This window comes from Cuculus canorus, chromosome 2 (genome assembly GCF_017976375.1).
Source record: "Cuculus canorus isolate bCucCan1 chromosome 2, bCucCan1.pri, whole genome shotgun sequence".
In the NCBI taxonomy this organism is placed as follows: Eukaryota; Metazoa; Chordata; class Aves; order Cuculiformes; family Cuculidae; genus Cuculus; species Cuculus canorus.
In genome coordinates this window covers 156,613,312-156,635,380 of record NC_071402.1, presented here as the reverse complement: position 1 = coordinate 156,635,380, position 22,069 = coordinate 156,613,312, and the positions used below count along the sequence as shown (strand labels likewise).

The 22,069-nt window shown below is 39.7% G+C and overlaps 1 protein-coding gene across 1 annotated transcript in view; it reads right to left on the bottom strand.

The window, feature by feature from the left end:
- MINDY4 (MINDY lysine 48 deubiquitinase 4) overlaps positions 1-20,752 on the bottom strand; it is a 79,010-nt gene extending 58,258 nt beyond the window's left edge. Inside the window, exons 1-5 of the mRNA XM_009558276.2 lie at positions 20,226-20,752; positions 17,620-17,739; positions 16,709-16,917; positions 10,913-11,171; positions 9,517-9,935 (exon numbers count right to left, since the gene is read on the bottom strand). Of these exons, the coding sequence (XP_009556571.2) occupies positions 9,517-9,935; positions 10,913-11,171; positions 16,709-16,917; positions 17,620-17,739; positions 20,226-20,288 (1,070 nt within the window). The 5' untranslated portion in view covers positions 20,289-20,752. The remainder of the gene's footprint in view (positions 1-9,516; positions 9,936-10,912; positions 11,172-16,708; positions 16,918-17,619; positions 17,740-20,225) is intronic.
- Positions 20,753-22,069: the final 1,317 nt, after the last annotated feature.

Sequence of the window (22,069 nt, the reverse complement as noted above, 5' to 3'; positions counted from 1 at the left end):
TTTTCACGTCTTTTAATTTCCTGTCAGCAACCTCAGATTTTGAATGGCCCAAACCACTATAACCTGATAGATTTTAGCAAAATAAATTATCTTCCTGAAAGGTTATATCAAACATTACATTGGAAGAAAACAAGAACTTATGCTGAGGAGTGGGCTAGTTATCTCATTTTGTTATGAAAAAGAGTGAACACAGATAATAGCCTGTTGGTGAACACACTGCAGGGAGAGATTTTGTCTCCTGTTAATCTGAGGGACAGTTACACACGTGTGGACAACAATTCCTTGTGCTACCTGCAGATGACCAATTGTTTTTAAGGGGCAGGTAGTTTCTTATGCTGCTTTCTACCATGTTCTGCCCAATGGTCATATATAAACACAGTAAAAGGAAATGTTGTGCAGATCTACCCGCAAAACAGGTTGTATACTGTCTGTTCTTGCTTTACATTTGAGAAGATCTAGAGTCCCTCTATACTGGCATGAAGAAGGTAAATTCTGAATTGACCAAACACATTTTAGGCAACGGTCTGGACCTTTCCAGTTTTAAATCCTTTCCCAAAATAAAGAAATGATACAGAAGCCATTTGTCATTTCCAGTAATTGCAAAGTGCTTCTTCCTATGGAGTGCTGGAAAAATACTAAAAGGGCAAATGGCAGCACACACAGATGTTATGTCGAAGAGTCTGATGCCATAAATCCATTGGCACAAAACAAAAGTCACAATAGTTTATTACTTTTATTTTAGGTTCTCTTTTCCGGTCCAAGCATTATGTTATAAAAGGTATTATGCAACTCCAAATACTTGAAGGTTTTCACTCCTGAGTGACTTGGCTATCACAGTCTCTCCCTCTCTTTTTGTATATGGGCTAGTTAAACTCATATTCCCCAAAGACGATCCCTTTTTGTTTCACAGACATTCTGCTATTCTTCTGAATGACAATCGCAAGAGTCAAATAAAGACCTTTTCCCTGGCTGGCAGCTGAGCGCACTCCAGGAGGATTTGGTTAGTCTCTCAGGGAAGGTGCCGACTGCACTATTCTTACTGTGCTTCCTGCCTACAAAGACACACCGAAGCATTGACGAAAGCCTGAAATGACATCATGAGCTTCTTCTTCATGTGGCTTAAGGACAATGCCTGGTGTTACACACAGATCACAAACAGACAAATATGGAAGGAAACATGCAAAGGTAATTTACTATTAGTCCGCTCCAACTCTGCACCCCTTTCCATTCTTTTATCCAAAATAGTGCCCTCTGATTAAACTAGTTTCCTAGAAATGCCACCATTACCCAATACATCCTCTTCCTCTCATAACAGGAAACATTTAATGAATTCCTCAGACATTGCTCATACACACTGCATGTCACTGAGTATGTTGGCATATACTGAAGTCATTTGGGGTTTTCTGACTAGCGTTGAAAAGAATCATAGAATGACCTGAGTTGGAAGGGACCCACAAGGACCATCAAGCCCAATTCCTGTACCTGCACAGGACAACACCAACACTCACACCATGTGTCTGGTGTTGTCCAAATTCTTCTTGAATATTTTCAGGTTTGGAGCTGTGGTGGCTTCCCTTGGGGAGCCTGTTCCAGCAATCCAGCATCCTTTCAGTGAAGAATCATTTCCTAATATCCAACCTAAACCTCTCCTGACACATCTTCCTTCCATTCCCATGGGCACATCTTCCTTTCATTCCCTCGAGCTTTATCAGTGGTCACCAGAGAGAAGAGATCAGCTCCTGATCCTTCTTCTCTTGTGATTAAGCAGTAAATTGCAATGAGGTGTCTCCTCAGTCTCCTCTTCTCCAGGCTGAACATAAGAAGTGACTCTAGCCATTCCTCACATGGCTTCCCCTTCAGCAATTTTGTGGTCTCCTTTGGACACTGTCCAGCAGCTTGATAACCTTTTTACGTTGTGGTGCCTCAAACTGCAGGGAGTACTCGAGGTGGGGCTGCATCGGTGCAGAGCAGAGTGAGACAATCATCTCCCTCAATCTGCTGGTATTGCAGCGCTCGATCCACCCCAGGACACGGTTTGCCCTCTCGGCTGCCAGAGCACACTGCTGGCTCATGCTCAACTTGCTGCTGAGCAGAACTTCCAGATCTCTTTCCATACGGCTGCTCTTCAGCCACTTTCTGCCCCGTCTGTATGTATACTCAGGGTGGTTGCTTCCCAGGGAGGCTGTAGTTTATAACTGTCATGGCCATCCGAGCTCAGACCTCACTTCACAGAAGAAGCCATCAAGGTGATGAGTGCATTCAGGAACTGCTCAATATCTCACAGGATCTAAACTTTATTACTTACCAAAATGCCAGATATTATTTTAAACAAAGTAATCTCATCCAACACACCAATTTCGTCTATAACAGTTAAATAATACAGGCCTCTGGGCAAACAGTACAGACTTAAAAACACCTACTCCTCCTAGAAAGCCTATTTTTACACCAAACTGCCTATAAGAAACTAACTGGAGGCAGTCATAATTGTTAAATTTTTAAAAACATAAAACAAGTCAATAAAACCTAGCAGCAAAACAACAGCAAAATTTCACCATACAAGTTTGAGGGAAAAAAAATGCCTTAAAGGAACATGAAAAAATCTTTAGAAACATTTTAACGGAGGCAAATGTGTAGCAAGGAACGGAAAGATCAATCAAAAATCAACTTCACCTATGGATAAGAGGACATAAGAAAAAGCAAATTTGAGGTAAATATAAGGGAAAAATTCCTAAGACCAAGAAATGCTAGACACTGGAATATACTCTCAGGGGAGTGGTGTTACTTGAGTCATGTAAATGACTGGACTAGACAAAACCCTGGAAAAAGTATTACAGCAAATATATGTATATATAGTAATGAATAATCTGACGTAGAAACAAATGACCTTAAAAAGGTCATTTCCATCTGTAATTTGTAAGATTCTATGAAATATGAGTAATGTTCCACTAAAGAACTTGGTATCTATGGCAATTCACCAACCCTACCCTGTTTGTGTTACAATACAGAGCACTGCTAGAAAAAGGCTTATTACAAAATAATGAGGGATATTTTGGGAACAACTAAAGACTGCCTAGCTAAGGCAAATCCAGTTTAGAGACTACTGCAGGAAGAGAAATTCTGGCTCTGAACTCAGTGGCCCTTGCTTTCCTGGTCGTGGAGATGAAGTGCATCAGAGACACTTAGGTTTTGGTTGGAAAAGGCATCTGAAGCCAAGCTACACAGTCATAAAATAGTCCCTATGGCCTGAAATATCCATCTGTACTGGCAGACTTCTGAAAGGAAACCACCAGCTCACATTCAGTTTGTAGCCAAGACTGACGGTAAGGCAAAGGAGAGTACAGCAGACACAATTAGGAGAACTGGATAAGTAGGGTAATTATTCTCAATGAAAGAATGAGTGAAGAACTAATTATCTTCCTTGCTCCTGAAACTATATTATAGATCTCTGACTTTGGACAATGGGGTTCATTGCTGTATCCTTTTGTTCACTAATGGCAGGAGGAAATTTTTGTTCTGATGTAATGATATTCCAACTTCTTTTTGCCTTTCTGATAGTCATTCCCATTTAGTTTCTGTGAAATTGGGAAGATTATCCTAAACTTCAGGTCCTGATTGCTAAGTCCTTTCATTCCCTTGGGCCTTTTATTCCAGGTTCGTACTTTTTCTTGCTTCATGGCTCTGATTCTACTTTCTACGCTATTTTTCTTGGAACTTAGCGAGGGAGGTTGGTTGGCTTTATGCAAGGAAACTAGAAGTTCAGACATCTCAATATGATGTTTTTCTTCTTAACTACCAGAAGTGAACCCGCGTTCTACAGATACTATCAGCCTACCAACTCAAACTAAGGTGGTTCCACTACAATGCAGAACTGCCCAGTCAAAACGCAGTTGGCTGGCTCAGATTTACCTATTTAGAAACTATTTACCTGAGAACTGAAGGGTTCCCACATCAGCACCACACCTTACATTGATAATTTAAGAGGCACAGCAAATTAGGAGAACACTTCAACTTCAGAGGCTGCATAAGCAACAACTGTAGTATGTCTCTTTAGCTGAGATAAAAGAACTGTTTCTCAACTGCTGTGAAGTGGGTTTGCTTGCCTTTCCCCAATTTTGTTTGCTCAAGCTGTGAAACATAGGGAAATCTTGACCTTCTAACACTATCTAGCCTTCCTAAACAACTCATTATTCACCATGGCTTTACTGGAAAAGCAATAGAAAGATTTTAATCCAAAGTCAGGCATCAACTTCATTAGCTATTGATTTTTTTACAGTTCCTAAAGATCATCAATTCCATTCCACCTTGTAGAGGATTCAGGATTAAGGAGAATCACAGAATCACAGAATGGTTGTGGTTGGAAGGTCCTCTGGAGATCATCTGGTCCAACACCACCTCAGGGTATTAAAGGTGGCAGAGAATCTTCCCTCACTGCCATTCAAGGCTCTGCCCAGCTTGGGGAAGTCTTTATTAAATAGTTTGCTAACTTTGATCTGAATATGTTCCTTCAACATCATCTCTCTAAGTTCCTGTGGCGCTTGCAGCTTTTTAACAAAATCATAACTATAGATACAGCAACCTTTTAGTTGGAATCTTGGACCATTCATTTAAATTGTATATTTTTGAATATATTTTCTGATTCCCTTGAAAATCTCAAATTAAAAAACAAAATAAAAGTAGTGAGTCATCCACATTTTGCTTGTGCCTTGCATACAACTAACACTGAGAAGAACAAAAAGGAGAACAGTGAAAAATACTCCTTTGAGAATGAACTATAAACAAAAGCATCCAAATTGCCTTAAAAGAGAGATGGGGTTTCAAATTGTCTGCTGAAGAGCTACCGAGACAGAAATGTCATTTTTAACTTCTTAAGTTAAATTAAATTGCTACAATGGAACATGGAGGAATTATTGATACATTTCTGTATACATGTGTGCATGTAGTTTGGTATCAATACACAAATAGAGGATTATGTATTTGTCTCCATATGTTTTTGGAGAAACATTTTTCATTTCCTTAAAATAGAAAGTTTGACAGTAAAATAATAAGAGTGCTCTATGCATTGGGTTAGTTTATACAACAAGAAAACTCATCAACAATCAACCTTTGATTGATCAAATCACATAGGAAAGTATCACAAATTGGTTCACTCTTAACTAATTACTTTTGGGACATGATTTCTTCATCAAAACAAACCTTTGCCTTTCTTTATTTACTTTATATATTCATGACTGTACTACTATTGGGTAGCTTAGGGGAAAAGCAAGAAATGTACTGTGGTCACTGAAGCATTATATTTAAACTATTAAAAGCTAAAGACATGGCATAGGAAAAGTCATATACCCAACTCCTGAGAAAAGTTAGGTTTAAAAATCAGATTGAAACATTGTCTTGACAATAACCTCCTGTACCCACAGTTTCCGGGGACTAGCACGGTTACCATTACAAACGCCACAACACATATAGTACAATAAACAAAGGAAGATGCGGCATCAGAGGGAGATGGTAAACAGCTCCTTTTCCAAGTGGAGTCCCTCAGGGATTGATACTGGGCCCAACACTGTTTAATATCTTCATTTTCTTCATCATCTTGCACCTGGGAAAACATAATCCAGGAGTGCGGCACACGCTGGGATTTACCTGGCTCGGGTAGGAAAGGGCCAACTCTGCGGAAAGGGCCCTGGGGGCCCTGGTGAACAACAAGCTTAATATGAGTGAACAGCATGCTGCTGCTGCAGCAAAGAAAGCCAAATGGATGTTGGCTTGCGTCAACCAGGACATCACCAGCAGAGATAAAGAAGTCAATTTCCTACTCAGTGCTTGTTAGGCCACTCCTGGAATATTGTGTTCAGTTTTGGTCCCCACTATAGAAAAAAAGATGTGGACAGGATGGAGAGGGTCCAGAGAAGGACTACAAAGATGATCAAAGGTCTGGGAAGCCTGTCATAGGATGAAAGGCTGAGAAAAATGGCTTTTTTCAGCCTTGAGAAAAGAAGACTACTATGTTCCAATATTTAAAAGGTGGCTACAAAGAAGGTGGAGGCCCAAATTTTACAAGGAGCCACATGGAAAAGATGAGGGGTCATGGGTACAAGTTACTCCTGGGCAGATTCTGATTGGACACAAGAGGAAAATTCTCTCTCATTGTTCTCACAATGAGAACAATCAGCCATTGGAACAATCTCCACAGGGAAGTGCTAGATTCCCCAACATTGGCCACTTTTTAAGATTCAGCTGGGCAGGGTGCTGGCCTTGTCTAGACCATGCTTTTGCCAAGAAAGGTTGGACTGGATGATCCTTAACCTCCTTTCCAACCTGATGTTCTACGATTCTATGAGTTGAGGAATTAAATTAACAGCTGTCTTTGACTGCAGTTAAAGACAGATGAAAATTTATTACCACCTACATATTGCTTTTTTCCCTGGAAAATAATGGAATTCTTTAAAAAAAAGGCATATAGATTGCATCCACAATTATGTCTGAGTAGGTATGCAAACTCCACAATATACGATACAACATATATATTTTCATTATGGAATAACTCCTAGTCACATGGGAAAGACTATAACCATGACACAGAAAACACAACAGAACAAAAATTTGTTTCCTCTGTAAAACATGGAATAAAATCATCATTTTGTTCTTATTCTTTGCAATTCAGAATTTAGACATCATATTGCCAGGTACTACGTAAATAAATGAAAGGGCAGGTGAACAAATTGTTCTTCACCTCTGTCTTTCTGTGACTAAAGGAATGCAGTGCACTCACTCTGTAACGGGAATATGTCTGCAAGGGGATCAACACTAAGTCTAGAGTACACTGAAAAAATAACAAATAGTTTTCTATTAGAAGTTAGTATTTTATTACAGTCATGAGCAAATAGGTAATAACTGCAGTTAAGCACTGGCCTTTAAAACTGTCACTAGAGATACCTGAATCTGAAAATAGATGCTATCAGCAGTAGCAGTTCAACAAACAAGCAAAGACTACACCTTTATCATTAGTCTCTATTTGATTAATTCATTAACTTGATTCCATTTTCCTTAAAAGAAACAAGGAATTGCAGCAATACAAATGCAAATAAATTAAGTTGCTTTTTTTTTTTTTCCCCCTATCTGTTCTGAGTGAGTGTGTTGGTCTGTCATTTTGGAAAACTTAGTTCTTGCTCTTCAATTACATCGCCCTCTTTGTAGGTAAGCATTTAATTTGGGTCAACACAGAAATCCAAACGCTTCCTCATTGTCAAGACAGCAGAATTGCAGGTATGTGAACAAAGACAGAATGTCCAATTCTTAATGAGGATAAAACTTACATGAAATATGGTACTCAGATGTCTAACTTCATGTTGATACTAATAAGACTGAAATACCAAGTCACAAATCTGGCCTTTCAAGTTACTCCACGGCACACACTTCATGCAGTTGCTAAGAATTAGATAGTTGATGAGAAACAAACACGATATTTTCTTTCGTTAAAAGGTGTGAGTCAAAATACTGTGGATCCCCAGGATATTTTATAGCAAGGTATTTCTGCCCACTCAGTTTGTAAGCATTAATTCAATAACACTCAGTTGTCTGTTGAAGCATGGAAGTGTTTTTTTGCTTCATTTTTTTCCCATATGTAGACAATGGATGCCTGCAGCCTGTATGTAACAATATCATTTGGGGTTTTTTGTGAATGAGAGAAGAGAATGAAAAAGTGCAGCAAAAGGAAGGAAAAATAAGATTTGTATGTCTTCAGTTTTCTCTGAGAAACAAAAGAAGAATCGTAGATGCTGGTGAACAAACCAGCTGCAGTTAATCCTACATAGATTTTCAGCTGCTCATCTAAATTCTTAGATTAATATTTACATCAGAAGCATGAGGTAGCAATAGTAGAGAATCAAAACAAATATCTGCTTCTGCAGTGTAATTTTTCATGCCTCAAAATGCTAAGCACTCTGGACAAATCCTGAAAGGTTCTCAAACATTGCAGGATTTGGACAAAGGGATATAAAAGTCTTGCAAGAGCCAGGCTTTATATTGTAACAGTCAATGTTTATTTGGAGTCTCACTTATACTCTCTGTTACTTCCACTTAACTGCAGGAGTATCAGCAGTCCTGCTGATTTCAGTGAGAGTTTTCAGGAGCTCAGAGCTCAGCAGGAATTCAAATGTTCTACTGGCTTTAACTCAAATCACCTGGTAGGAATGTCCCCGTTTTGCTTTGAAAACAGATTACATGCACTTTGCTTAGGAAACAGCTCCCTCTTCTGTCTTGCTGAAACCAAGCCAGTCCTCTGAAGGAAGAAAACTATTTCAAATCACTTTAGCAACAGAGCAGACTATCAACTGCACTCTCCCCAAAAGGTGCACTGAGGCAGTTCCCCTTCAGAGCAGCTTCTCCTTTTTTGCTCACTCCACAATTACTGTATAAGGTTAGGAATTGTCGGCACGTCCACGTACAGATGAGTGAAGTTAATACAAGAGATTTCTTGGTCTAACAGTCTTACCAAATAATTTTAGCCAGTCTAGTATGCCAGGCTGAGAGAATTGGGCTTGTTTAGCCTAGTGAATAGAAGGTTCCAGGAAGACCTTATGATAGCCTTCCAGTAATTAAAGGAGGTCTACAGGAAAGCTGGGGAGGGCTCTTTATCAGGGACTGTAGTGACAGAACAAGCGGTAGCAGTTCTAATCTGAAAGAGGGGAAATTTAGATTAGATATTAGGAATAAGTCTTTCACTGTGAGGGTGGTGAGGCACTGCAATAGGTTGTGCAGAGAAGTCATGGATGCCCCACCCCTGGAGGTGTTCAAGGCCAGGCTGGATGAGGCTTTGAGCGACCAGATCCTGTGGAAGATGTCCCTGCTTGTGGCAGGGCAGCAGGGTGGAACTGGATGATCTTTAAGGTCCCTTCCAGACCAAACCACTTTATGATTCTATGAAATACTATGATGACATGGGCTACGCTGCTTCAAAGTCACACCACCGTGTCTCTACATGGCACAGCACTGTGCTGGTAGCTAAACCATCTTGTTTGGGCACGGATTGGATACCTCAACACAGCACTGCACTGAACCGTAAGGATATATATATTTACTTGCTTGATATTCTTTGCTTTTATCCTCTGAGGTTTTCCAGATATACCACTGCAGTATTTAGAGTTAATCCACACTATTTCTTAAGGAGTGAGCAACATCTCTGTTGAACACTGTAGATGACCTCCACGGGTGGGAGTCACTTGTACTGCTTAGATATCTGAGTGGTCTAAGGCTGAACTAGTAACTAGCTCTCTTGAAGTAGTAAAGAGAAAATAGTACCTCTAGGGTTCTCTCTGCTTACCCAGAAAGGAATCATGAGAAAGGAATCATTATCTTCCTAACTGTCAAAAGTTAGGAAGATAAAACTTACCTGCCTTTCAGTATCTCCACCTCTTCCAGCTACTTCCCTCTAATAAAACCAGGAGGCATATCTCAGCCACCCCTAGCCCTCCGTCAGAGTTCCTCAACATTTAAATATAATATTCTTACAAAGAGTCTTACCTGTGGCCTGACAACCGACTCTCATTTTTCTTGAGGGATCTTTCTCTCTTCTCTCTTGCAGATCCTGAATGTCTGTGAGGGGCACTCACTTTAAGGCTTTTATCATTGCTGTCTGTATCACAGCCTGGAACTGATTTTCTTTCTTCTGTCTTGGTCCTCTCTCTTTCAGACAGAAGTTTGGCAAAAGAGTCATCAGCATCTTTAGGGATGTTTCTTAGTTTTTCATACACTGAACTTGTGTGTGAGCTTGACATAGTCTTAGATGCAAACTCCATATTTACTTGTGTTGAAGATCTTTTGCTTTCTTGAAAATCAGTACTTGGGATATTCGGGTAATTTTCTTCATGTTCTTCACCCTTGAACTGTGCTGTGCTGCTTACACTAGTGGATCGTTTTGAAAGCCTCCTTTTTTCCACATCCTAGAAATAAGAGCCATTAAAACCACAGATTAAAAGTTGAGTATCTTTAATTAAACATGAAAAGCAAAAGAAAGCTATATCACTAATTTTTGGGCTAAATAATTTGTTTATTATCAGCAATCAGGTTATGCAGCAAATCAGTTTTTTATAAAAATTGCTAATAAATACGACATATGCATTTTCACTTAAAACGTGAATAGTATTAAAGTTGCTGTATACCATTAAATACTGCTCCTAAAAGCTAAACTTTTGCGTAGTATCCAACTCAGGAAACCAAGACATATAAGAGATTTTTCTGGAAAGACTGCCCACTACAGGTATGTAGTCTTTATTTCCAGCAATATTTAGAAAAATCCATCTAATTTATTTAACGTCCATATTCTGTTCAGTATTATCTAAATGGTGTGTTTAAAATATTTAAATTCGTCATTCTTACAAGCCTAATTTTACACAGGAAAAGATCCTGTCTATAAAAAAACAACATGAAGGGAAAAAAAAAGCCAAGCAAGAATTTTAAAACTGTGTTTGGAAAACCTTTACTGATGGCATTTGGTCTCATTTAGAAACATTTTTTAACTGAAAGTGATTCTCAATTCCAAATTGCTACTCTTTAGATCTGGTTTTTTTTTGGAAAAACTTGAATAAAAAGATACCCACGGCTAAGAAAACTTTGAAAAGAGTAGATACTGCTAAGGTAAAAAAAAAAAAAAAAAAAAAGCAGCTTTCCTAGGAGAATGGAAATCCCATCTGTTGAGATATCAAGAATGGAAAAGATTTATTAAGAAATTCTACAACCTGCGAACCCAGACATGAAGGAGGTACTATAGTGGCTCTATCTGAAACAGTTTGTATTTCTGCAGATTCAATAAATTAGCATGCAGAATTCATTTTAATATTATTTGCAAATGACTTAATTGCAGAAGGTTAGATACAAAATCCATGGACAAGCCAAATATTTGGTAAGTGTTGGAAATCACCTCTGGAGAACTTGCTACTGGTCCAGCCATCATTCCTCTGACAATGAGACCAGACTTTGACCTTGGCTTTTTCTTCATTGTGCATTTCAGCTCCTCAGAAACTGTTGCTGCTGTTAAATCTTCTCGACTATCTTTTAATTTCTTATCCCCATCATAAGTCAAGTGGCTGTTGTGTATTGTTCCTGTATGGCATTTTTCACTTCTGTGCTGGTGTTTTCTGGATGGAAGGAGTTTATCTAGTGGATTCTCAGCACCACATCTACAACGAAGAAAAGGGCAAAACTTCAAACAGCAAAATGCACAATGAAATCAATGAAAACATCTCCTGGGTCAATTAAAATGCTGCTGTCAAATTAAGTTAGTTATTATCTAACAACAGTACTCAAATACACTCACTGGCCACTTAAACATCTATTTGTAGGTCTTCGGGACATTATTTCAATATCATTATTATGTGTCATAAGTGGTTATATATAATGCTTTACTTTAATCCTATACTTACTTATTTTGATGTACCATATCATTACCAAAAGCAAGTTATATATATCATGCCACACAGGTTCTAAGCTACCATCAGCAGTTCCCATTCCTTCTTCATCTGCTTAGTCGGTGATCTGAAAAGTCTTGTTAACATCCTCTGTTACCATATAACTTAGAGTGATTCTAATAACCCCTTTCACTTTTTTCAAATATAGAACACTTATTTTAGTTCAGGAATAAAGTTACTTTGTGTTTGGGCTTTTCATTCATAATGAGTTGCTAATTGTTGTCATTTTATCGTTTCCTGTTCTTCAGCCTGGTCTTTCAGCTAGCAACACTTGTTGTAGTGCACTGTTTGCATGTTTTCCTACATATATTTAATGCTGTAAACAAGCTTTTCTAAAATACAAGTGAGATGCACTGGGATCTGTGACTCCATCTGTACAACACTGTACACATTTATTTCTTAAAAATGTCTTTTACCCAATCATGTTCTTACTAAAAAATGTCATCACTTGTTCCTGTAAGAAATCACAAGTCAAATTTTCTTTATCAGAATTTGTTTCACTGTCTGCATAATATTACATCACTGTTATATGAAAGTTCTTTTACTGAGAAGGTCCCAATTCATTGCAATCTCTGTTGTGTCAGTTGATAAATCTATATTCTGTGTAACCTGAAAATGCTGGCCTTCTTTATGATAACTACCCTTGAACTTTTTCTTTTCACTCCAGGATGTTTTTCCTCCATTCTATTTCATAGCAAAACGATTCCACGAGCTGACAAATCTTTTACAACAAAAACATTCCTTTTATTTAACCAGTTAAAAATTTTGGGGTTTGAAGTAGTATGTGTTGTGTGCTGTGAAAACACACTGCATTTGTAAATTGAAGGGAGCATGATCAGTGTCTGGGAGCATGAGGAAATCTGCAACTGTTAGTCCTAACACAGGCTCACGCAAGGAATTCTGTGACTGTTACTCCTAGTGTGGGATCATGTAACCACCCACTGCCAAAGGGCACAGTGTGCCCACTTAAGAGACTCTTTTACCAGTTAGTTACAGACATTCAAAAAATCTTCAGTGTAGCAACATTTTATATTAACGAACGCCACGATGCCCTTGAAGGACCATGAACAGTGTTGTAAGAGGAAAAGATGGATAGTAATAGTAAGCTATGGCTGTATGCCCAGAAGCTGAGGGAGGTGTAAGTTAGAAAAGTAGAAATCATGATAACTTAGGGAAAAAGCATGTAAAATATGCAAAACTAATTAACCAAGTAAGCATTTCATCTAGGTGCGTGGACAGTAGCAGCTAACCAATAGTAGTATTAACTTACACGCGTGAACAGTTGTTTGTAACCAATCAAATGATGCCAAGTTTTCGATGTAACATAACATTGTGTATATAAGGAGCTCGCTAAGAGCAATAAAGTTCTTTGATCCAAGATATCAGAGTCTGTGTCATCAATCTTACCACTTCAAGACGTCAGCCAAAAGGAAAGACAACTCTTTAATAAGGAATCAGTGAAGAGTCCCAGTCTAATAACACCCTCCACACTTGAAAACATTGTTAAAAATTATCCAAGGAGTTGAAATCAAAACCAATGAAACCTAAAAAGCACTGGCTGTTTGACCTGGTAATGTCTGATTTTTCCCTGGCTGGAGGGGATGGAAATAGAACGATCACAAAGCTGCGCTTTGGTGTTTCTCTCACTGGTTCTATTTCGTGGGTTGAAACAAGACGTGGCTGAGCCAGCCCAGCAGTCTGCCCACAACAGTCCTTCTTACGGTGTCTCTCCAGCCTCTTCTTATGACCATGCCATAAAACTCAGCCGATCTGCATAGCTGAGACAAGACCTGACCCAAGAGAAACAGGGAGTCACCTGTCTAGGAGTATCTACCTGCATCTGAGGAGTAGATTCTCAGCTGGTTTTGAAATAAAAACAGTTAGAGATGATGAAGGAATCCAGACCAGACAGAGACAAAAAATCAAAGCCAGAAGTACAAGAAGTAATACAGTGGCGGGAACTTGGCAAACAAAAAGAGGATTTGTAACATAATGCAGGTGCTTCAGGATCATCCCTGGGATAATTTGTAACTTTTTAATGAAGAATAAACTTTTGTTAGCTTAAAACAATAAAATTGGAATGAAGTCAAAAGGATTTGTACCTGTAACCAACCTTGGGGCATGTAAATACTAAAAATCACAGCCACAGGAGAAGATCTTAGATGTAAATAAGACACTTCTGGCTTGTTGAATATTTAGTAGGCATGCACATAGGGGTCCTTTAGTATGAAACCATGATGAAGCAATAAGAAAAGTAATTGTATCTTAGTTCTTCGTATGAGCATCTATGAGACTGCCCAGGTGTGCTGGCTGTGTTGAATGCCTGGCACCCAATTCTGCAGAACTGAAACAAATACAAACATCTCAACTCTGTCTGTTAACTGGTTTAATGCACACTGGGTGAAGAACCCTATTTTGGGGACAACACATATACTGATTTGTATCAGGACAGGTTCCAGTGTCCACATTCCTCATCATACCCAGTTGGTCTATCGTCCCTTCCTTGCACCTTTAGCCAACTTCAGCCTCTGCCACCTCAAGAAGGCACAACCACCAAGTTTAGTGCATAATGAAGGCATGAAAATCATTACAAAATCACACAGGATTCATACGGGAACCTACAAGTTTATATGCGATTTTGCCCCCTCCGGAGCAAGCGGCTTTCCACATGCAGCTGGGTAATGTTTCCAAGCTCATACAGACAAAAGTTTGGGCACTTCTGGGTTTTGCTTTCCAATTTTCCTTTAATCTGACATTTTTGCCCTTCTGCCTGAAAGGGGAATACTTGACCACTTGAGGGACAAAGTCCATGACATGCTGGGGGCCTGCCAGCAAGGGTCTATTCCTAACCACACCATCCCCACCCTCATCCATCACAGACACTTGTTTTTAATGCCTCTGGGACTTTAATTTACCTCTTTGCATTTGTGTGTTCATGCACTTGTGTGTAACAAGCTCATACATGGGTGCGGGTGCCACCAAGTACTTGTGTGTGTTACCCAAGGTGATACGCAGAATGTATTTTGCACCTCGTTTGCCTCTTTTGTCTACTACAAACATCCTGATCCCAGAGACACAGACACTTGATATCTTCTACAAACATCTTAATATCTGCCTGGAGATGTAGACAATATAGTCTACAAACACTTTAATATATGCCCAGAGATGCAGACATTTTATGTCTTCTATAAACATCTTGGCTTCTGCTCGGGGATGTAGACACTTAGTCTTAAGAAAATGATCGAGCCAGTAGTCAATTGACTCATGGTTGAAAACATGTCATGAAACAAGGGATATCAGATAGGGAGAATTCATGATTGTTTAAGGATTACCTGATGGACTTCCTTATCCTAACCATAACTAAGGATGTGAAAAGGAAATAAACAATATCGCGTTAAAACAGAATTGTGCAACCTAATGAATAAATGTATTGGATAGGTGTAACAATGGTATTAGCTAGGTGGGATTTTGAGCATCGGTTTTGTATCAACAGGGCTTTGGGGTCTTCGGCAGATGTGCTAATTTTATGGAAGATATTCCACCTTGTGCCCTGCACAGAACAAAAGCAATATCTCCTCTTGAAACAACATATTTCATTTGGGAGGGTTTCTTATTGATCTCAGGCAACGTGTAACAAATGTGTACACAAGTGCAGGCGTATGTGCGGGTAGGGTTAACTCAACCACTACACCAAGCGTGCCTTTTCCGACAGTGGAGGATGAAGACTATAGAGTGCACTCCAGTGCAAAGCAGAGAGGCCCCATAATGCATCAGTTCCTGCACAATGAGGGCTGCTCTGGGCCAGCAGCCGAGCACTCGCTGGGTGGTCATGCGCACAGCGACCATAAGCAGATGCAGGGAGAGGGGGAGGAGGTGCCATTTGGTGGGGGTCAGCAAAGGGCATGAAGTGGCTGGTTTGCTCTGCTGGGTGCTGCTGTTTACTGTCAGAGGGGGGTTCTGCAGGAGAAAGCTTTTTGCTGTAGTAAGGTCTACGGGCACAGGAGAGGCTCGCAGGGAGAGTGGAACAACTTGCAGTGTCCAGGGTGAGGGGAGAAAAGGAAGCAGGTATGCGCTCCGAGACAGTGGGAGATGGGATAGATACAGTGGGTGAGAAGATCACTAACAGCATACTAAAAGCTCCTATGTCTGAAAAGTACTGAAGCCTTCCAGTACTTAAAAGGGAATGACAGTAAAGATGGGGAGAGGCTTTTTTATCAGGGACTGCAGCAAAAGGACAAGGGGTAATGATTTTAACTGAAAGAGGGGATATTTAGATTAGATATTAGAAAGAAATGTTTTACTGTGAGGGTGGTGAGGCATTGGAACAGTTTGCCCAGAGATGTCATGGATGTCCCATCCCTGGATGGGCCAGGTTGGATGAGGCTTTGAGCAACCCGATCCAGTGGAAGGTGTTCCTGCTTGTGGCAGGTGGAACTGGATGATCTTTAAGGTCCCTTCCAACCCAAAACATTCTGTGATTCTATGAAAAAAGAGAAGCACCTATTTCTTCTTTGCACTCTCTCCTTTTCAAGTATCGCTTTCTCAGCTGGTAGCATCCACTTTCAAACCCTTGGCTTTCTTCCCTGCTAAGGAAGGACTTGCAGGGATTTTGCAAGCACTGGTGCTCAGAGTTAGCTACTTTGAGCATGCTGTGTTTAGGATGAGGAATAAAATTAGATTAATTCCTTGAGGGTAACAGCAAGGAAAGTGAATTACTCTTTCGTGCCCATTTTTAAACCTTTCTATTCAAGCACAGTTAGGCTGTTACTCCATATCGATGCAGTAATAAAGGCAATCAAAAGATCTGGTGACATGCTGTTTTTCAGGTATTTTGCAAGATGGAAACAACTGAACCTATACTGTTTGTAACAATACTGAATTTAATACTGCTTTTGACTAGGTAAGGCATTAACATATCTGTAGTTTGAGTGCAATAGTTAGCTTCTCATCAAAATATGTTTCAATTGGAATATTTATGATTTACAAGGCATAAAAGCTCAAATTTCTATGTGCTTCAGTGACTGAACGATGTAATTGAGGTTATCAATCTTTATAATTTATAGGGAACATAAAAGGTGGCTTGCATAGAACATTTAAATAATCTGGAAATTCAAGCTTTGTATTACTAGGATAATTAATAAAAGGCAGTGTAGCTGAAGGTATAAATTATAAAGCTTTCAACACCATTTCCCTTATAATTTCGTAAAATATTGACTCGACAAGGTAAAAAGAAAGAAATAAGAGTGTACCTGTAGGCTTGAGTTTCACTTTCATTAAGTGTAATGGCACTCCCACACACATGATCTTCCTCCGAGGAGTTGGGTGGATGAGATGCTAAATTCTTACTTTGAGGAGCTGACAGAGCAGCATTTGAACTGATGCTTCTGGAAGTGCCACGGTGCTCAAGGAAGTAATTAGTAATAATTTCAAGAAGTGTTTTCAGTGGGTTCTCTTTTGCCTATACAAAAAGAAAAATAAAGTTCTTGGTGAATAATGAAACTCATCATCAGTCTTGCTGCAGCATGAAACAGGATATTCTTTTTGCACTGTACTGTAGCTGAACATATTAACTACTTTCTAGATTTAGTTGCCTAGAGGTGTATCCCTGATGGGACCATACAAACAATCCAGGAAACTGGAAGATGTCAGCTAGAGAACATCAAGAGCTCAAAGGTGTTGCTGTGTTAAATTAAGTAACCATGAAACAGAGGAAACAACCTGTTACGGTCATTCCTTATATTAGCTAAACATTGTCCGTTATGATTATTGTAACTGTGCTGAAATACACCTTTTGTAATGTTACCTGGTCAAATTCAGAAGAACGTAGAATGAATTCTAAGTACTTTTAATATGTGCTTGGTGAGAAGCAAGACTCCAGAACTCCACTTCTGTGTTTGGGATGTCTTCAGTGTAGCACAACAAACTACCCTACTTATTATACTATTTTTCAACAATAATCTGGAAAATGCATCGTGGGTAGTCTCACCTAAATGTTAAGCTCTGCATTCCTCTCAGAACTGTGCATATGCCTGCAGCAATGCAGTACCAGACAAAAGCCTGAGTTCTCTACAGTTTGGACATACCCACCAGTCTTGATTGGGCTGGCTGAGTTTCATGCTATCCCATACCACATTTTTGGGAGGACAATCTGTTTCCTTACCTTGTTCTGTTTGTACAAGGAGTGCAGATGTAGGACTTCTCGAAGTTCATTCCTATTATTGATGCTAAGTGCAGAACGTGGAAGCTCCCGATCCATGGTGGTAATGGTTTTCTTCAAACCCTAGGAAGGAAAAGTCTCAGATTTCAGAGTGCTTCAGACAGCGCAACATACCAAAGCTTATATTCTTGACTTTATTGGATGTAATATGAAACTTCTGAATACATTAAAACTACAGTTAATAATGACAAGCTAACTCTTATAACCTGATACAACCTTGCATTACTGCTGCCCACAGATGTGAAAATCATTAAAGTGGCAACATTTTCTGTGAGGTGGAAATTACTGAAATTGAAAAAGAGACAGACCTCCATGCAGGTGATTCAGGAACTAAAGAGCCCCAGGAGACCACCCGCTCTGTGTGAAGGCCCTTGCTGATACCTGCATTTCTGGTTCAGATAGTATAGAAATACAGTATTTGCTTTTTCCATCAAGATGTGATACAGCCTTTCATGAATGTGATTCTGACTTGCATAATTACAAAGTCTGAACACCAGATGTAGTGTAGCTCTCAGGAGGTTCAGACCAGGTTTCAGAAACTTTATCAGGAGTTGAAGTGATTCTGATCCGTCTCAGACTGGAACTCTGTCAGATCTCCATGGCATCAGCTGGTTCAGAATCTTCAAACTTCCACAGCTACTTTGTAGTAGTCAGCAGCCATGGGCACTTCGGAAACAAAATGTATGGGCTTCTCCCTTTCTGGAGGGACAGATTTATCATGAAATATCAGAGTCAGATCCTGAACTAATTGAACTGGTACAACAGCAGACCGCTATTTTGAGACAGAAAGTCTGGATTCCATCAGTGAAGGGCTACTGTTACAAGAAAGGATTTATTTTTCTGCAGATGGATTGAGTGTCTTAGGGAACCGTGAACAAGTTGTGGTAAGTAAAGGACAGTTCTCAAAGTTGTCTCTGATGCGTATTAAAGATTTGGGGGAAGCACGGGATGACTTGTGCAGGAGCACAAAGGATTATCAATGCCTCTTGTTTTGACTCCAGAGTATACAGAATGAAATAGATGTGGCAATTTAACTCTAAGTTACTACTGTAATTGTATGGTCTGTTTTATAAGTAAAGCATTTCTTTTCTTTTTATGCTTTTATTCAATTTTACTTTACTCAGATCTGTGAATTTCTTTCATTTGAGAAATCTTTCCCATCAGTTGAAATGACAGACTTGAGCCTCTCATACTTCAGGCAGTAAATGGCAAATAATGAATCTGTCTGGCAAATGTTTGTTTCAACTTTGTTAACATACATTGAAAATGTGCATTTGGAGACTCAATGCAAAACGGATGGAGACAACTGAGGGTTGTGTAATACTTAGTAAGGCAATGGCTCTTTAATTTCTGACCGAAGCAAACTCATTCCTGATCCTGGGGGCCTGAGGGTGCCACGCGTCAGCAATATTTCCTTAGGACCACGGACTGCACTGATAGGATGAAGGGTAACAATTTTAAGCCCAAAGAGGGTAGATACAGATGAGATATAAGGAAGAAACGTTTTACTGTGAGGGTGGTGAGGCACTGGCACAGGTTGCCCAGTGAAGTCATGGATGCTCCAGCCCTGGAGGCTTTCAGGACCAGGCTGAGAGGGGTTTTGAGAAAACTAATGTAGCAGGTGGTGTCCCTGTTCATGGCACGAGGGTTGGAACTGGAAGATCTTTAAGATGTCTTCCAACCCAAATCATTCCATGATTCTGTGCCTTTAAGTGCAAGGTGGTAAGTACTTTAACCTGCAAATTTCAAGGTGCCTTTTCTTCTGCTCAATCACACACTCCTCACACTGAGGTATAGTACAAATATCCCTTCACACAGCATTAAGTTTGTGAAAAGTCCTCTCCCCAGATAAAACTGCAGCCTGCCTAGCTATTACAGAAAAGAGAAAGAAAAAGAAAGAAAGAAAGGAAAGAAAGGAAGAAAGAAAGGAAGGAAAGAAAGAAAGAAAGGAAGGAAGGAAGGAAGGAAGGAAGGAAGGAAGGAAGGAAGGAAGGAAGGAAAGAAAGAAAGAAAGAAAGAAAGAAAGAAAGAAAGAAAGAAAGAAAGAAAGAAAGAAAGAAAGAAAGAAAGAAAGAAAGAAAGAAAGAAAGAAAGAAAGAAAGAAAGAAAGAAAGAAAGAAAGAAAGAAAGAAAGAAAGAAAGATTACAAATTTCTCTAGAACTTGTATTTTTGCCCGTTTTTTTTTTTTTAAGTGGTTGTTCTGGGCAGCTGTATGTGGCCCTCGTAAACAGCAAGGCAATAACAAGATAGGTAGTGAATAACAAAGGCACTAAAACTACATTTCTCCATATAATTCTGGGTTTTCCAGGCGCGTGTGTGTGAGAAGCAGACTTTCTCCCACAAGGAGGAAACAGCCTTCCATAGTCCGAATGAAAAGGCATCATGGGAAATGTAGTCCGGAAACTTACCGAGCAGGTTTGTTCGGGTCTATCTGCTTTAAAGCTGGAAGAAGCCTCCCCCCTCCCAGAATTCCTCAAGATTTTAACACTTAACATTTTTCATGTGTCATTCTCATTTGTACTAGCTGGAGAAAATGGAGACAAGTTACCTTTCTACTGAGAAATTCCCTCACCAATGATGCAGCCACTTCTTCCACAAAGGAGTTGTCCATTTTTAGCCCAAAACGCTCTTAGAGGACGTGGGTTTTACTCTGCTCATCCAACGTCCCGTTCAAGTCTGCCGGCATTGCAGCTCTTCGGTGCGGACGGAGTTTAACTGCTGTGGTGCTGAGGCATCAGCAAAGCTCTCTGCAGGCCAGTGGCGGGAGGAATGTTGCTGTGGAGACCATGTCATCGGAAGCAGGGAGAACTCCTCCTTCTGGGAAGGAAACCGATGGTAAACTTGAAATTGAGAGAGCTCATGGGTAAAAACTTGAAATTGAGAGAGCTCGTGGCATAACGCGGCAGCGAGCGTTTCGGCAGTTGCTTTAAACAGTAAAATTTGAGAAAGGAATGTTCAAATCTGAGCAAGAGGATCATTTGCGGATTAATTTAAAGGCACCGGAAGAATCTCAGTTAACTATTTGCAGCATGTGCAAATGCTGCTTTTAACCACCTATGTTTCCCCAGTAAAACTGCGCTCTTGTATAAAACAAACGGTTTTTTGAATTAAACAATCAAACTGGCCGTTAAATTAAGTTTAATATGTGATATTGGCAGCATTTGAGATTGTGAGAAACACTTATTCACTAGGAAAATATTGAAAAGGATAAAGTCTTTGAAGCAAAAGCAATAATATTTTTATTTTACAATTCAGCACTGAATTGGATGCCCTCCTAAAAAAAGGCATACCATTTTACAAAGTGGGTATATATACTAGTTTTATACAAAAAAAGGTGTAAGTCCCCAAAGAATGTTTATTTTTTTAGGTTATCCAACCATATCTGGAGACTCCCTTCAGGTTATCTCTTGCCCTAAGACAATTACATCTTACAAGACAACTAAACATACCAATAAATTCTTGCAACTCTAAGAGAGTGTTTATTCTTTCAGCTTATTTATCCTTGTCTGGAGATTATCTGCATATTATCTCTTGATACAAGACAGATTTATGTTACAAGATAATTAAACATACAAACCAGCTGCAGCAAAACTTATCAATTAATTCTCACAAGATGGCAGCATTCATCAATTGAATCTGTCAGAGTGCAGCTACATTAGTCAGTGTTACAATATTAGTGGGAGGGATTCTGGTAAATCACACTTTGGGCTTGGGGACCTCACTTAGGTTGGAGACGACCTCCAGAGGTCAGATAGATGGGTACCCTGCTCAAGGCAGTTTTGTCTCAGGATGGAGATTCTGCAGTCTGGGCTGCCTCTTTCAGTATTGGACCCTTCTTAGTAGGTGGGTGAACTATTTTCCTTGTCTAGTTAAAATTTCCCTTCCTGCAGTGCAACTTCTAGCTGTTTCCTCTTAGCCCTTTAACGTGCTCTCAGAGACTAATCTGACCCTACCTTCTCTTTAAACCCTATTCAACAATCCTATATAGCACCAACACCCACAGCTGGTCTTTTTCTCTTAGGGCTGAGCAGCCATTGCTCTCTCTCTTGCTCCTTGAGTCTCATGAGCTTCAGCCCCTTAACTGCTTTGCAGGTGCCTTGCTGTACTTGGTCCACTTCTCTCATCTCCTTCTGGAACTGAGCAGGAGAAGCAAAATAAAGCATGGCATTCCATATAGGGCCTCAGGCGTGCTTCATGAAGGGGAATTTGTGCTTTTGCTAGTGAGTTGCAGTGTGTGGTTAGGTGCTTTTGCTGCAAGTGCATCCTAGTGACTCATTTTCAGCTTGTCTGCCTGCTCTCCACAATCCTTATCTGCAAAGTTGCTTTCTTGCAGAACCAACGCTGAGGCTGTATTATTGCATGGGTTTATTTTGTTATTATTACAGGATTTTG